Here is an 18059-nt window from a genome sequence, read left to right as displayed (position 1 = left end):
AGTTGGGAAAACAATTGAGCAAATCAGGGGCTTTGTACGCAGGAGTAAGCATGTTTTAAGTCAACACAGCTTCCAGGTTGGGAAAAATAATTCTCCTCCCAAACAGAAACAGCTGACATGAACACAATGTCAGACTGAATAATGATGTGAAAACAACATAGCAATTCAGACTGATTGTCAGTCAAGTGGATTTCTTGCCTAGAATGAAATATTTTCCCAGGTTCAATCAACAAACATAAAATAAAATAAATCAAATAAAGAAACAATAAAAAAAAACACAGCTGTTTAACATCTGCTTGAAATACTTTGCATGTATTATTTAACAAAACACTGTCATCCAGACATTACAACAATACCAATGATAAATTCAATTTACATTAAATACAACAAACACAAAGCATCAAACTATGAGGCTGTATGGTGTTAAATTACAAGTCAAATAACAAAAGACTGAGCTATAAAACAACTTGATTAACAAAGGCTCCCTGTTTCATATAGAGGCATTTTTCATTTAAATCATTTTTTTGGTATCTTATGGGGTTTATGGATGAATAACAGGGGTCTAGTTGGAGATATTACTATTGTCTTTTCACTACTGTCCCTAATTTTGCGTATATACTATACATATATTATAAACATAATAAAGAAGAGCAGCTTGATTTAACTGTGTAGAGAAAGCACTAAACTCACTTGATGACTCCATCCTCCATATAGATGTCAGCACAGAAGGACTGGTCATCGTTCACAATCTTCGCTCCTTTGATCAGGAGACGGTCGCTCTGGAAGACAATAAATATAATAAGTCAGTGCACATTAAGTTTCACTACTTGTAAAAACTTTAAATACTTCATCAGGTAAAACTGTGGGAACCAGACACTGCAGATCCGAACACACACGAACTAGTCTGAGATTTTATAGTCTATAAAAATACGCTTACAAGGGTGAGTATCCGATTTGGCTCGATTGGATGTGAGATTAAGTGTGTTTGATGAAAGATATTTTGGGAAATGTCACATAAAAGAGTGAATTGGCACTCGCAACAAAACATAAATACTCTGAACCTGCCGAAGCAGCCTCTGCTTGGCCTTTTTAGGATTCATTCTGATAAAGAGCGCACGGCTGTGCAATGTCTTTCAACTGGTATTGGCTTTCTTCCTCTGCACACACACAAACAAATACCCACTAAACACACAGTACACACTCTTAATTCTATAACACATGGATACAGGGAGACACAGGCGACGACACAGAGAACAGAGAGCTGTGATGTTTGGATCAGCACCATGTTTCTGTGTGGATGTTTTAACAATGACACTGTTTATAATGTTGAGAGAGGAATTAGAGCAAGGCTGATTTAAAAAGATGCACAGAGACAGGACGTAGAAGCAGGGAAATGAGGGAATGAGCCAAATACGAACAAAGGAAGGAGATACAGTAGAGTTTGGAATATAAACAGTGTCAGAGTGTATCAGCGCAGTTTAAAAAAACATCTTGCTTCACATTTTTGGCAGTAGTCACACCCTTTGCTTCCCTGTTTAAGTCTATGAAAATACAGACTGTCTAAGGAGGGGTAGTGAGGTCAAACAAAAAAAAACAAAACATGGAAGGGACCTATCGCTTCAAGTGAAGTGGGGTTTTTTTCTTTTCTTGCAATAATAATAAAATTCTACATAGATGAAAATATGATCCCATACAGTTGTATTTATTTATTTATTCATTCATATGTTTTTATTGTACTTACTTGATGAATGACTACAGTACACATTTTTTGTAATTTACTGCAACCGATTTAAGTACAGATAAGTGCAAAAAATCTCAAGGTCTCAGTTCACCATTTTATTTCTTCAAGAAAGAAAATACATGACATGGTAATAGAAATAAATAATCCTTTTTTGTTGTGAAACCTAGTGACTCATTAAAAATAAAATGATTTATTGACCAGTTTCAAGTGTTTTTCTTCTCGCTTTTATTTTTTCCAATTGTGTATTTTTGTTAACTTTTTAACTTTTTTTATTTTAGGTAGGGAGTCTTTAACTCATGTTAAGTTTAGAGAAAATTGTCACTACTTTACTTAATTGCAGCAGTTTAGTAGTGCAGTTCTGCAGCAGATATAGATTGAAAATGTAAACAACCATGATCTGTATTTGGTCTGCATGGAATATTTTGTCTGTTTAGAGTATTGTATGGAGCTACTCAAAGTAGATGCACAACAGTATAATATCAGAAAAGTGATCTCTCTCCAGCCAGAATTTCCTTATTTCTAACATTTATCTCTAAATCCAAACAAAGAACAAACTTCTAGGTGGTCTTGTCCAGAGGAGTGAGTAGGCTCAGCATGTTTCACAGCAGAAACAGAAAGTGTAAATGTTTATCACAGCTTCTCTTGCTGGTGGTTGCTTCCCGCTCTGCCTGAATAATAAAATTAGAGGAAGAATTCACTGGTGAAACAATGAGGACAGCAGCCAGCCTGCAGACACACCCCTCTGTCCTCCTCATGTGTTTGTGTCGCAGTAACAGACATGAGAGAGAACCAATCAGACTGCGGAGCATGTAATCAATCATCCACGCCTGCCGCTGTGCCACTTGTCTCTGTGCAGGGGAGAGGAGGGGGGGAGGGTGTCTGCCACCTCCACAACCTCCCACCCTGAGCCCCTCACCCCCTCCGTCCCTCACTCGAGTCACCCCGGCGGCTGGGGCCCTCTGTCCAAAAAGGGAGTGGCAGCTCTGGTCACAAGGACTCCAGCATCCCCGGCTAACAAAGGCTGCTCTGTTTGAGCCGCTGCCGCTAGCTACCGCCCGGCCAGCAGCCCAGGCCCCGAGCACAACTGCTGCTCTGCAAAGGCTCCCAGGCAGACCCCGCCCTGCATCTGAACCAGCACATACAGCTCTATTACTTCATGGTATTTTAATATTCAAGACTCATATTGTAATAATCAGAGTTCTCTGCCACAGATGTAGAACAAATAAAACTTAATTGCTGCAGGACCAGGAGCAGGTGGAATTTGCTAAAATATGACATTTTCTATCTGTTTTAGATGTTACTGTTGTTTTATTTGCGAATATTTAAAAAAAATATCAGGTTCCAGGTTCTCAAATATGCTGCATTTCCCTGTTTTATATCACTGTAAATTGAATGTCTTTTAGTTTTGGACTGTTGGTCACACACATGTACAATTTTCTGACATTTTATAGACTAAACAATGAGTCAGAAAAATAATTGACAGATAAATCAATAAATAATTGTAATCTTAATCTTTTGAAGCCTAGAACTATTTGTCAGGTGATGTAAACAGATATGGAAAGGTCATATCCATCCAAAGCCTATATATACCTATTTTTGAAACAAAACGTTATACTTTAGATATATTTTAGCATCCAGTTTGAGTACTTGAGATGTTAAAGGTACACTTCAGCAATTTAGAACAGCACTTCTACAAAGCTGGGGGACTCACAACGAACAGGTTAAAAAAAAGAATGGTCAAAATTGAAGCAGCAGAGCCCGAAATATCCTGACTTTTAATCCCTAGTATGGATCAAGCTCGAAAACACTGGATCCTACATTTCCCGTAATTCTGCATATTTCATACCCTCCCTGCCTCCCAAATGCCCAATTATTTCAAGCCCCAAACTTCCAGAGGCTTTCTGTTAAAAAGTCTCAAGCCCAAACTGAGATTTAAAAAATAAATAAATAAAAATAACTCGATTGACATAATCAGGGTTATATTTCAAAGTTTGGAAAGCTCCCTCCAGAGCCATAGAAGGTATTATACAACTGCTTTCACATGTTGAGTGGTGCTCCTCGTGACGAGTTAACTGAACCTCATGTGTAAAATCCATGGAGTGCACCTTTAAAGGAGCAGTGTGTAGAATTTAGTGGCATCTAGTGGAACGGACTTGGCAGAAATGGAATATAATATTCATTATGTATGTTTTAATTAGTGTATAATCCCATGAAAATAAGAATAGTTGTGATTTCATTATCTTAGAGTGAGCCCTTTATATCTACATAGGGAGCGGGTCCTCTTCAACGGAGCCCGCCATGTTGCGCTGCAATGTTTCTACAGTAGCCCAGAACAGACAAACCAAACACTGGCTTTAGAGAGGGACTTTCACGTATCCTACACACTTGGAAGGGGAGGGGAGGGATATTCAGTTTGTTGCAATCTGCAACCTCACCACTAGATGCCACTAAATCCTACACACTGCACCTTTAAGTTACACCTCATAAAGCTCCGTAAATTGTTTTAATCTTGTTTTGCCAGTTTAAAAGAGAAAGCGTTTCTTGCTTGAAATATAAAACAGTTGCAGCCCTGTCTCAGTCCATGACACATTTTGTTTGAGACAATAAGTGTATCTTATCTTCTTTGATCTATACAGTAACCAGACAAATAAATACACAACATGCAAGATAGCAAATATAGCCATATCCTCCTTGTGTTTTAGAGAAAAACTGTTCTTAAACTGATTATGTTGGCAGCCGTACACTCATAGCTTTTCAGTGAAGAGGAGGGAAGACATACATGCAGTGCACAATCTAACAGTACAAATACACTTGAGGACTTCTGCTGACTGCAGCAGGTCTGGAAAATGCTTTGCAGTTGTCATCTGAAAGGTGTGGCGACGCTCTGACAGCACTGACGAAACTAATGCAAATAGATCATGTGGTAATCTTCGATGTATGTGGAGCAGACTGCTCTGGTGGAGCGACTGGCCTCACTCCAGCCCACTGCTGGCCTGCTCTCATCCCAACAACTGCTTTGAAATATGCCGTTACATCATGTGCCTCATCACGACTGTCATTATCACATTACTTTCTGGAGTTTGCCAAGAGACTATGGTTCTTGATTCAAAGCTCATATTTTTACATAGACCTGAACCCGCATGAGCCAAGACTAAAAGACAAAATTATCTTTTCTCAAAAAAAAATTCTCTTTTTTGATCCATAAAAAAGGGGATAGTTTTTGGGTTACTCAATGAGGTAGAGTTAGAATCTGACAAATTAAAAAGTTTTATTGTCTTTTAAAGGTTCAGTTTTTTAGCTGCCATGAATCCAGACTTGTATAATTATGTAATTCTATTGGCCCTCGCGGGGGTTGGAGTGTGTCTGATTGTACTGGAGCTGTGCCAAACATGACAGTGACCTTTCCTTCATGGGAACCTCTTACAGCCTCACGAACAGGATGTGAACGCAGCTCAATGGGTTCACTGTGACTAAACTGCTGTGTTTCCATTCCAGACTACAATACTTGCTTATGTATATATCATACCAGATGACATATGCAACTGGACATGCAGTTGCAGTTTGACTAGCAGAAAGGGAAGGCAGCCACAGTTTTGAAACAATTTGTACAATCTGTGATCCCTCATTAATCCTTAACCTGCCATCTTGACCTCCTTCAACTCCATTTCCTCCAAGAAAACATCAAGGTTTATCTAAAACCGGAGGCGTCACTTGGAGCACATAGAAGCATTGCGGTGAGGGGTGGGAGGGTGGGGGTGGGTGTTGTGCAAGGAAAAATGTGGAGCGGAAATAAAGTGGAATGAATCTGCTTTGAACAATAAACAAACAAAAAGAGTCCTCTGATGCTAGCCAGGCTATTAAAATGTTAGTTACATGATTTATTCAGACAGCAAAACAACATGTAAATTACAAAATGGACGAATCATTGACAGTTTTAAAAATTCTTCTTGAGTTCAGTATCAACAAAGCAGGAGAGCTTCTAAAAAATCTGGCTTCTTCATTTACATCTTAACAATGTCATTTCAACAAAATCAGTTATGGTTGAGGAAGGTAATTGGGTCACAGGGGGGTTGTGGGCATGAATTTACAGTATTTATTTTTTCAAAAAAGAGCATGACAAAAAATGTTTGAGAACCTCTGCTGCTCATTAAACCTGCATTCATTTATTTTTTGACCACCTGGGGGCAGCAAAACAAGCTATAAACACAGCATTGACACATTAACACCTTATAATCTTGATGTAGTAAACCCGACCCCTTTCACATTATGCACGTCTGACCCATTATACATAAAAATATTCATTACAGCAGCTTTAAACAAACATATTTATATGTTTGTTTAGTTAGTGCTAATGCTAATAGCTGCTGAATATGAGAAACAGATCGACAATGATGCAGTGTGGCAGTATAGATTATTTCTCTTTTACAGCCTGACAGATCAATTCGTTGTTTCATATGACACAGTTGCAGCACCAGGTGAAAACTAAAACACTCTGCAGAAAAAAAAGGTGCGCCTGTTGCCTGAAAGGACTTAGTTTCATGAAATCAGGACAAAATCAGTTCAGGCGCAGTGAAAACGTCTGCTAGTGTTACCCGGCAACGCCATGTGTTGTTGTCCAAATGGAAAATATCCTGGGAACAGTTGTGAAGTCAGGTGGAGAACGTTGCCAGGTCAGACATTCAGCACTATGATTTATGTGTGTCCTGGATTATTCAAAAACCAGCCTGCAAGCGAAATCATCTCCATACACGTTCTGACATGTGCTGTAAAAACAAATGTTGACTGTTATACATTTAAAATATAACGCTTGCCCTTTCAAAAACTGGCAAAACAGGAATTGATTAAATCCCCAAGGGGATAAATGTGCAACTTAACATCTTGGCAAAACACAGCACAAAGTGGTTTGTTTATAAAACAAATATTAGGAGCTTTGGATGGATATGACCCTCTTGTATTGATTAACATCAGAGAAATCCATAGTTTTCAAAGGATGAAGAATTCACTTAAGGTTTCTCTGAAAAATTCACATAAATTCTCTCTTTGACTGAAAGATTTGCCTTAATTGTTTCTTTATCATTGAAAAAATCCCTTAAATTCTCTTTTTTTAAACTTAAAAATCTTAATTATATCTCTCCTTGCCTAAAAGTTTCACACTGAAATTTCTTTGATTGCAAGAAATCACCTTAAACTCTCTGTTTATCTGGAAAACTCCCCTCTTTGACCTCTTTCTGCAGTCGGGGACATAGTACAGCCAGAGGCATTGTGATCCTGTTACAAACTTTACTGAACAATCTTCTTCTTTGTTTAGGGGCTGATTAATGAAAAAGTTCATGTACACACACACAAACAGACACACTGCCTATTTTCTCTGATGTCAGGCTTTATGAATGGAGGGAAATTCGGGATTACATTGAGCGTGAAAAAAAACAAGGTTCGGCTGGTGGGGGGGTGATTGGGAAACCAGCATGCTGTGTTTGATGTGTGAAGAGACAGCGCCCCGCACTGCTGTGTACTGTGAGATAACAGCATGAACAGGCTGAAGAGACCTTAACAGTTACTGCACACACACTGAGATGTCACCTGAGACAACTACTGTACAACAGGTATACTAGCAGACTGCCTGATGATCTCTCATCCACTGAGGATTGTAGCCACACAGACGTTAATCCAGGGCAGTCTTATTATAGCCTGAATCTATTTTTACCTTCCCTTAACATGGACATTAAGGTGGCTTCACTTCACTAAAATGCCTTGTTTGTTCTTGATTTTTGCTTTGCTTTCATCTGTATTTATATCCTTCACTGTGCTGCAAAGCAAACTGCTCTTGTGTGAGGCAAAAATAACTTTGTCTCGACTCTAATGCTGAAACAATCAGCCAATTAATCGAGAGAAAATCTCACATGACTTAAACGAGAAATGACTTAATCGTTAAACTCATTTATTGAGCAAAATCACCAAACTTTTATTTGTTTCGGCTTCTCAAATGTGAGGATTTTCTCATTTTTTCTCTTTTGTGTCATTTATGGCTGCAACTGACATTATGATTCATCGCTTGCGTGTTTTTTGGATTAAAGAAGTAGTTGTTTCATGTTTGAAATGTCAAATAAAATTGTGAGGAATGCATATCACATGTTTCAAGAGTCCAACATGTTGTCTCCAATTCATTGTTTTGTCCAACCAACGGTCCAAAAGCTAATTCAATAAATGAAATCAAAGAGCAAATCTGCACATCTGAGAAGCCATAGCAAGTAGATGTTTTGCATAAATGGCTTAAACAACTCATTCATGATTAAAATGATTGAATGATTAATTGATTATTTGACTAATCATTTCAGCACTAAAATTGTAAACTACATACATTTGGGTTTTGGGCTGTTTGTCAAAACAAGTGTCATTTTGGGATCTGGGATCATGAGATGGGCATTTTTTGCTATTTTTTCTACATTTTAAAGACTAAACGATGTATTAATCATTAGTTGCGGCCATTTCTGATTCGACGTTCGCTTCTGTCGTACACCTCTCAACTCTGCTCTCGCTGAATTTGAATCTAAAATCACAAATAGGCATGAGTCAAAGAGGAGCTCCAATCCCAGGTGGTGAACTTGCGGAGGTTCATTCATATTTGATGAGAGCTGCCTTAAGTACTTCCCTGCCTGTGCAGCTGACCCAACTCCATCTGGCTAAGACAGACCAGTCAGCTCTACTGTTACATAGACATCAGTGCTCCACCCTGAAGACTGGAGAGCAAGTAAGGTGGGTTAATCATTTAAATTCAGCAATATATACACTAATCTAAACTCCAAATTTGATTGGCTTATGCGGGAAGACATTGAACACACAGTTCCTTTGTCACTGCTGCAGCCTTTCCTGTTTAGTTCTTATTGAATTTAACCTCATTCATTTCCTCTCCAGCCTCTGTTTGGTTTTTAATATGCTCATCCATTACCCGCTCTTCACACTGACGCCTGTTTAGTCGAGCAGCCCAGCAGTTACAGAAATATTTTTGTTACCTGAAGCACACAGGATTGAGACCCAGGACAAGCTAGAAAAGTCAAATCCAGGAAGTCACTGACACACTCTCCTATTCAGCAGCGACAGTCTCATGCAACACATTTATCACGCTCCTCCCTGATATGAAAGTACACAACTGTATGACCGAGCTACAGTATAAAAAGAAGCATGTATGTCCTCAGCTTTTAAGAAAAATAGACATTTTAAAGGAATAGTTCTGCCTCTGACCCCCTTTTTTCTTTCATGCAAGGTTCAAGAATAGGAAGTCTATCCATTTATGTCTGACCTAATCACTGTTGAAACTACAACCCCGTCTAATCCTCTGATCTCTCCACCAACTGGCTGCTGCGTCTCAAGCGCTCTCAAGAAAGAGGCTTAGGAGGAAAAAGATTCACCTGAGAGGCTGTCTGTTTTCACCAAAGACAGCGTGATATCAACACTGTCCAAAATATGTTTTGATTCATTACCAGAATTTTGTTTCTGACAAACCGTGTCAGTCATAAGTGTCTGACCAATAGTCGAAAACACAAAGATATTCAATTTACAATGAAATAAAACAGAAAAAAACAGCAAATCCTCACATTTAAGAAGCTGAAAACACAATGTTTGGAATATTTATTTGACCAAACACTTTAAAACAATTAACCAATTATCAAATTTGATATCAACTAATATTCGGTCAATCATTTAATCAATTAATCGTCTTATCTTTTCAGCACTAGTGCACAACTGTCACTCAGAGATGTTTTTGTACTGTTTTTTATACTTGTACAAATTTGTATATCACATGAACATAATTTCATTTTCTGTTTCAGATCTGATTCTCGGCTAAAAGTCTCGGAGCAAACAATCAGCTTGTTTGACACACAAGACACACGAAGTGTTGTTGAGATTTTAGACAGGAAGCCTGGCCGACACTTAGGTCATTTCAGACATGGTTTTCTTTGGCTGCGCTGTCTGCATGATGGCCACGAGGTGCAGAATGGACACAGGTGAAGGCCTCTGCATGTGTTAAATAAATAAATGAGTATGAATGAGAATGACTTTGGGATTTCCTGCCTAGCAGCCGCCACCCCACCCATATCATGCCAGTGTCCTGATGATGGCTTCTTTGTTGTGGCCTCTTCAAATTGAGTTTTTCAGAGGGACTTTTGACTGAGCTGATACACTAGTTAACATCAATCAGGTTCTGCCTTAGGGGCCACCAGACCCTTTGGGCCCCTCGGCCTGTTTCTGGTAAGCCCTTTGAAGTATGAGCCAAATGATATCTAGAGTAGTAATGCATCTTTTTATCTGCACAAAGCATTCCCTCACAACTGTAGTAAAAGCCTGAGACCACACAGCTCCATCCATAGATCTTTTTATCCGCATGTCATTCTTTGACATTTTAACCCAATTATTTCACTTCACCCAATCAGAACGGAAAGACAGTGACCTCCTTACTGATCAGCTCTGCCTATATACATATTCCCGTCATTACACAGCTGAGAGTGAAACATGGAAGGAAATAGGACCCACTGTCCCCTCCCTTCCCCTGACTCCCCTCCCTTCCCCTCCCTATTCTCTACTTTCCATGGAAGCACCACCATCCCTGCAGCTCCGCTGTGATTTCAGGGAAATAATCTGCCTACGGTGACACCATTAATGTGCCCTTAAAGTCTCCCGCGCGCTCTAAAAATACAATTTAAAAAATCGAAGGCTGTTTTTCCAAAGTGAAAAAAAACCGTCCGGGCACTGAGCTTTATAGAGCGGATGCGGGGAAGCATTTGCCCCCACCAGTTGGTGTGCAGTGATACCCGGCTACCAGACACACCGTCTATAACAAAGACCACCGGCGTGAAATCTCTACTGTCAGACAAACCACGGACAAAGAATGGGACACTGAATGTCAACCTGAAACAGAAATGAATATTCTAAGACTAAATGTCAGATCTGTTTTATCGGGAGATGAGCACTTGTCGCAAAGATGCTGTAAAAAAATCACATTTTCAGCCTCACCACGCGATCTGTGGCCTCATCGATTGATCGATCCTAACGTGCGTTTAGTCTCAGTGAAACAGATTTCACGTTAAATCCGAAATGCATCTGCAAAATGCATTTAAAAAAGCCACGCTGTGCAGTCGTATCCTTCACGTCTGAGCGCAGGTTTTGTGTCGCGGAGCGCAGCGGCGCAGGGACCATGCCGCTCCGGTGACATCCTGCGCCCACACCCGCAGGCCCACACGACCAGACACCGGACACCAGACTGGATTTACTCTCAGCTACTTCAACATCAAAACTGTCCCAACACTCACTGTGATGCGGGGGATGTTCTTCTTGCCCTGATAGCCAGACATCTTCACCGGTGGTTCGTCTCGCGCTGCGCCGTGGACCGCTATCTGTGCAACGGGATGTGCGGATTACTGCTGGTCGCCGGGTTGAAACGAGGAGGATGATGATGAAGAGGGGGAACGAGCAGCCGGGATGGTCGCAGTTGATCCTTGGGAGGCCACAAATTTGAAGAAAAGAAAAACCCCAAACTATCTCTCAACTCCGGATCGCGTCCTGGCAGCCTCCCGGTCTCCGCCGATGCACCAAACCTTTCCTTCCCAGACGGAGTCAGACAAGAGGGGAGGGAGGGACCACGGCCGAGCCTCTTCCACATAAAAGAACTCCACGGAGCATGCGCAGAGCCTCGCCCTGCTCCATTGACAGGAGAGAGCCAGTAATGCCATCAATTGCTCTCCTTGGATTAGGGAAGGCAGAGAGTGCAGACCGCAAACATCCACCGACCGAACAAATGAACGCTGCAAGGAACACCCAGCAGCCATCTTAACTCAAGTCACTCAGTCTGTTTGTGTCTCAGTCTGAATTCTTCCAAAAAAAAAAATAAAATAAAACATGCTAAACTCAGCCACTGCACAGAGTGAGATACTAATTACACCTGTTTCCAGTTTAAATGAACTCCAGTTAGTCTTGTTGTTGAAGATTTCAACTGTCCCAAGATAGTTTCAAGATGTCATTAACAATAAGTGTCACTTGTTGGGACCAGGAAGAACAGGAAGTGTAGAAAAGTGAAACAATATAAGGAGATGATGGGATTTATTTTTTCCACAGTTTGAAGAAAAATAAACTTGCATAGCAGCTGATCTTTGATATCATGTTTGATCATATGTTTGTGTATTGTATAAATATATATGCAGCACTGAGCAATATGATGATTTGGAAGTTGTGTTTTAGGAGTAAATTGTGGTTACAAACTGATGAGTTTATGTATTTTTGTTTCTCTTCTTTTAATAAATGCTAAACATAGATGTGAGTGTATCTGATAGGTGGCTATACATTTATTTATCATGTTAAGGTAGCCTATATACTGTGACCATGTCCTTGCACTTTCATCACTGCAGATAATTTATGTGGGTTTATACTGCAGTGCTGGGCCTGCGCTGCATGTCCACACATCAACATATATAATGGAATGGATATTTTATATGTAGCAATATGTACAGTATATATGTGGTTGTATGTACTGTATATGAGTATATGCATCGTTTTTAAATTTTTTCTTTTCATGCTGCTATTGTTTCTTTGAATTGAGTGTTCACTGTGTGTTTTTGTTTTGTTTTTGTCCATTATAAAAAGCGAAATCATAAAATATTACTTTTTTTCTTAAATGACAGAAATCACAGAAGCCAGATACAGTATATGCACACACCTATCTGATATTTGGTTTATTTTGAAGCCCCAATTGAGGCTTCTCATAAGAGAAGAGCTCTGGATGAAATCCAATAACCTAATGCTCAATAGGCCTGATGTCTTTGCTCCAGAGGCAAAATGCAATAATACTTTGACGTTGAAAAATTAATTTTTAAAATGTTCTATATGAGCCAAGAAGTTATTATCTGAGGTCCATCATTTATCTGAAATGTAGATCTTTGCAGTCTGCTAATGTCTCTCTCTCTCTCTCTCTCTCTCTCTCTCTCTCTCTCTCTCTCTCTCTCTATCTCTCTCTCTCTCCCTCTTTTTAATCAAGCATGGACCTAAGATGTTGGCTAGCTTTAAATATCCCATCATTTAATGTACTGTCTTTTATTGTTGATATGCAACAACAAATGGATTACTTCCATGTGCATATTCTTATATCAGGGAAGAGTAGAATAAGCATGTCAGACTTTGATGTAAGAGATAAGAGAGAGTCAGTAATGAGTGGATTGTGTGGCTAACGCTTCCAATCAATATGTAACATGATACCAGGGCTCAACACCACTACCCCAAAGCTTTTAACAGCATCCTGGGTGCTTAAATATTAAGTAAAGGATGTATTGATACTGTTAGTGCCACAGTCACAATAAAACCCCAAGAACAACTTGAGTTTGAACCAGCAGTAATAAAAAAAGTTGACAGATTTTTCCTGCAAGTCATGCAAGTCAGAGCCATCAGCTCCACACCCTCAGTTCTGCTGTTAAAGAGCATGAACGCCCAGGGGACCTTTTGCACAATAATGCTGCAACCATGCATTACATCATGTGCGCATTCACCAGTGTGTGTTCACATGTGTGTGTGTGTATGTGTCGTTTATAACCAGGCAGGGTGGATGATTCATATTCACCTTTTTTGCAGATTTTTCTCCTTCAGACATGCTAGCACTGAGTTAGCAGGGGTTTGCTGTTTTGATCAAGGACACACTTCAGCAGCTCCTGGACACACACTCTGCTGCAGTGTTGCATTATCAGCCAACTAACTGTACTGAGCAGCAGAAGGGAGGAAAAAATCATCACTAATGTCAGCTCTAAATAACAGGAGCCACTCCCTCTGGCAGCTCTTGATGGTGGGTCCTTCATCTATTCTGTTACATCACAGTGCTTTCTGGGAAATGGAGTCAGGGCAAGTTGTCTGGTATACACTGACTGTAAGCAAACTCAATCGAGTGGCAAAGGTTATAATTGAAATACTTTATGATGGAAATGGCGCAGTTTTGTGCAATGTTGTATGACAGATATTACAGCTGGAGAGACAGCAAGACACAAAAAAAGACAGATTGAGACAGACAAAAGAGAGAATGAGCATGCAAAATGAAGAAAATTACCCTTTTATCATCCAGATTCTGTAGAGCTTCTTTCCCCGTGCTCTCCCTTATCTCCACCCTCCTCGGCTGGGAGATGTCGGTCTGCCGGTCAATGACTCGCCCGTCACTCTTGCCTCTGCACGCCGAGAGAGCATCAAAGTCCAGGGTCTTGCTGTCCGAGGAGCCTTCCACCGGGCAGAAAACGCCACAGAATTTCTGCCGGGGCCTGGCAGGGCTGTCAGAGCCCATGCTCTTGAAGAAGGCTGGCACTTCCCCGGCGGTCGACATGCCTTGCAGGCGGGGGGGTTTGAGGTTTCAGGCGGTGTAGCTGCACAGATGCTCCGAGTCTCCGCGTCTTGTATTCTTGTTGTTTTTTTTCTTCAGCTCCGCACGCCTGGACAGCCACCGCCTTTACCAGTATTCAAGCGCAGGTGGTCGCACTGTGACAAAAGCGGAAAAAATATGTAAGGCTAATGCTGCATGAAAACACTCCCACTGTAGAAAGAGCAAATGCACCATAAACCTATGTAGGCTGTTGTCTGATACTGAAGGGAGATATAATAAAATGAACGTCTGCCACTGTTCCTCCTGTAACAGATCAGCAAACAGTTTTGAATTGCTTACTCATGAGTCTAAATGAGCTTCTAGCCTGCTGCCAATATCCTTGTGCGACTTCACCAGCATATAAGAGAGAGACCTACAGTCTAGCTGATAAAATAAAGATCCAATAGGCAGCAGGAGGAGGATATTTCCTGATGAAGGATTACCTGTAGCCTGTGTGAACCCGTCCAGAGACTGGCGGTGCCAGGAGCGCATCAGATGTGACTGTCCGGAAGTGATCCGTTCTTTCTTGTCCAAAGTAAAGACTTGTTCTACAGAGCTCTATCTAATCCATCAGGGTACAGTGACCTGCCTGCCAGTGAGTCCGAAAGCTGTTTGATCTAATAAGTAAAACATGGGATGGAATTATATATCTGTAGCGTATACAGTGAGTCTCTGCAGGGCGTTTCTGATAGAAGTTTGAGGTCAACAGGCGATCAGCACCATGGATAGTTCCTCCAAGTCACACCCAGTCCAGCAATGAAGGGCGCTGTCCCTTCAGCACCACACCCCGCGCTCCCACACACAGATAACTACCATTTACTTTATATTTACTTGGTGAAAGTTTCAGCTGCATTATGTCACAAGACACATCAGACTGTAGGGCATAAAATCACAAGGTTCAGTTTTTCACATAGTGGGAGATTGCTTTCTAATATAACCTTGCAACCCTAAAGTAGTTCTTATTAATCTACAAAGCATTAGTAAACAATTTATTAAACGTTAATAAGGCGATTAAACACAAATTATAAAGCCGTCATAAAGGATGCCTTGTTAGAAAGTGGAACTATTTTATTTTATTTCAAAACATGCCTGCTGCAATCAACTCAAAATGCACACGGTAAGCTGATATGTGCAATGCTATGTTGATCCCCACTGGGAAATTCAGATGTCTCAGTAGCCATATAGCACACAGAGGACAGACAAAAAATGCTGAATCATAAACAAATTATACACAAGTAGTAATGACATATAGAGTATAATGGAGGGAGAGCAATTTGCAAAATGGCAGTTATGACTAAATATGCTCAAAAGAGTACTGTAGTAGCTTAGAGTAACATTAAACCAATAGTAACTTGTTGTCTAAGTGTGAATGGATTGGCGAAGTTTCTCATCACTGAAAGACAAACTGAGACTGTGGAACCATTTCGATTAAATAACCCTGATGATGTCTTCAGGGTTATCTCTGGGCTTGGAGACTGAAAAACAGAACGTTTGAGGTGCAAGCTGGGGGTAGGGAGTTCCAAAAAATGCGTGCATTTACCAGGCAGCATTCTGTGAGTTGCATTATGGGAAATGTACGATCCAGTGTTTTTAGAGTGACTAAAAGTCATAACATCTCAGCTGCTGCTGGTTTGATTTTGACCATTTTTTAAAAAAAAATTGTCCTTAACTTTATGGAAATGCAACAAAAAATCTGTTGTCTATAAGTATATTAGCATATCAACCACCCTAGTCAAGATATTTGTTGGCACCAGGTCAGATAATCTGTATGGAAACCTCTGTTCCAAGAACTTTACTGTAGTAGGGATACAGTACTAATCCAGTGGGGTCAGGACATGACTGTCCATCACTTCATTATGATTTGATGTTGTTAGTTCTGAAAGCACCACTGAACACAACTAGAATCTCTCACTATCCAGTGAAAACTCACTACACGTTCTGTTATCCTGATATTGATTGTTACCCCTGCAAACCCTGCACAGCAAACTTCTGCTTAGGCCAGTGTTTTCACACTTTGCAAACTTGACACTTTTTAGCCTCAGATTGACTTTTCCCACAAGGTTATAATTCATTTGATGCATTTTACTTTCCACTATTGTATAACATATATGAAGTAATATAATGCCTGTCACTCACTGCACTTAATAAATATAAATCTGTAATCACATTGCTTGAGTTCACAGTTACTGAATACTAAATGCCAAATGTATATTAAGGATGTGCAGTGATACACTGTATATATTTCCCTGCTCTTGTATGTCTTTTCATCATTTTTCCAGTGTCCATAAAGTGACCTTTTACCATTTGAAAAAAACACATTAAACTCAGATTAAGACTGATTTTTGAACATTTATGTACGTAGTTCTGCAATATTTAGTTGATTGATTGATTAGTTGATCAACAGAAAATTAATCAGCAATTATTCTGATAATCAATTGATCATTTCAGTAATTTTTTTAAGCAACAATGATATTTTTTTTAAAGAACAGAACATATTCAAAAATTATGGCAGCTCTATAGATTGATATATTTGCACCAAATTGAAATATCTATAACTGGAGCACAAAATTGATGTGCTTACCAAATTTTGTAACACTTTACTGATGGATTTCTGCAAAAAAAAGATTTGTTACAGTGCCACCTATAGGTGGATTTGCGCCAAACTTGGTTAGATTGTGATTATCTCTGGTGTGCCAAGTATGAAAATGTGAATGATATTTTTTCACTATTTTTTAATATTTCATCAACCAGATGATTAATTAAGAAAATAATCTGCAAATTAATCGATAATTACAATAATTGTTTGTTGCAACACTAATTGTACATTATGGTTAGTGTACTGTAAGTCTATTAATCTTGTTGTCTAATCAGCTCTTGTTCTGAATCAAAGAAGGTAAAAGGTAAGATTACTGATTTACTGATATGGTTTGATAGAGAGACACAAGCTGGCTAAAGAAAATCAGTCACAAGTGTTTAAAGTTCTTAAAAACACATACTTGTACGCTTCTTGAATTATTGTATTTTGAATTATTGTTATTGTTTTTCAATGCCCTTAGAGTCATTATAAGCCCATTATCCATGACTCATAGCTCGAACAGAAAATATTATAATACATAAACATGCATCATGAGCCTGGTGTGAAAATGGTATGTGACTGTTACTGGAGTCTTCTTGCATTTATTGATCTTTTAATATCCTCATAAGTATAATAAAATTGTTCTAATAAGCTCTAATTTAGTTTTTTTCCCCCATGTAACCTTCATTTAACCAAGAAAAAGTTGCTGAGATTAAGATATCACAAAAACTGAGCATGAATAGCATCATACACAGCACACAAGAGCATGAATCAGGTGTGATGAGGTTATCAACATGTTATAAGCCTCGTATTAACCACAGGCACCTGAACACATGACATTATCTCATTCATAACTTTAAGGGCAACAATTTATTTTAAATACCCCTATTTAGCATTTATAGGAAGAATATAAACATTTTATAAATTATTTATAAAGCATTATAATGCAGTTAATAGCAGATATAAGTGTTAATTAATGTACTTATCAACAGCTATAACTCTTCCTGTGGGTGTATGAACAGATAATGAATGACAATATAAAACACAGTTGTTATAATATGAAATATGTCTTCATAGGAGAAGTTATAATAAATAATATTAGTTAGAAGTTATAATAAATAAGGGTATAATATCTTAAGTATTCAGATTTCCCTTCATGAATTTATCATGTTGCTGAAAGTACAGTTAAGCAATATGCATCTACATTTATTATGCTTTGTACTGGACATGTTTAGTTGATCTTTACAGAGAATACATGGCAGTGAGGTATAAATAAATCAGTACTGCACAGTGATCAATAAAAACATGCAGTAGCAGCTTACACTAACACACACTGTTAATTCCTGACTCACATTATAACAGAC

The 18059-nt window shown here is 39.3% G+C and overlaps 1 protein-coding gene across 2 annotated transcripts in view; it reads right to left on the bottom strand.

Moving 5' to 3' along the window:
- dpysl2b (dihydropyrimidinase like 2b) overlaps positions 1–14240 on the bottom strand; it is a 30523-nt gene extending 16283 nt beyond the window's left edge. The window contains exons 1-2 of one of the 2 annotated variants that reach the window (XM_042395734.1): positions 13818–14240; positions 691–779 (exon numbers count right to left, since the gene is read on the bottom strand). In XM_042395734.1, the coding sequence (XP_042251668.1) occupies positions 691–779; positions 13818–14084 (356 nt within the window). In that variant the 5' untranslated portion in view covers positions 14085–14240. Of the gene's footprint in view, positions 1–690; positions 780–11046; positions 11457–13817 lie in introns of those variants that run through there. The other variant, XM_042395735.1, reaches the window with a different exon arrangement.
- Positions 14241–18059: the final 3819 nt, after the last annotated feature.

This window comes from Thunnus maccoyii, chromosome 19, assembly GCF_910596095.1.
Source record: "Thunnus maccoyii chromosome 19, fThuMac1.1, whole genome shotgun sequence".
Lineage (NCBI taxonomy): Eukaryota > Metazoa > Chordata > Actinopteri > Scombriformes > Scombridae > Thunnus > Thunnus maccoyii.
Note: the sequence above shows the minus strand (reverse complement) of the source record. Positions and strands in the feature narration are given on the sequence as shown.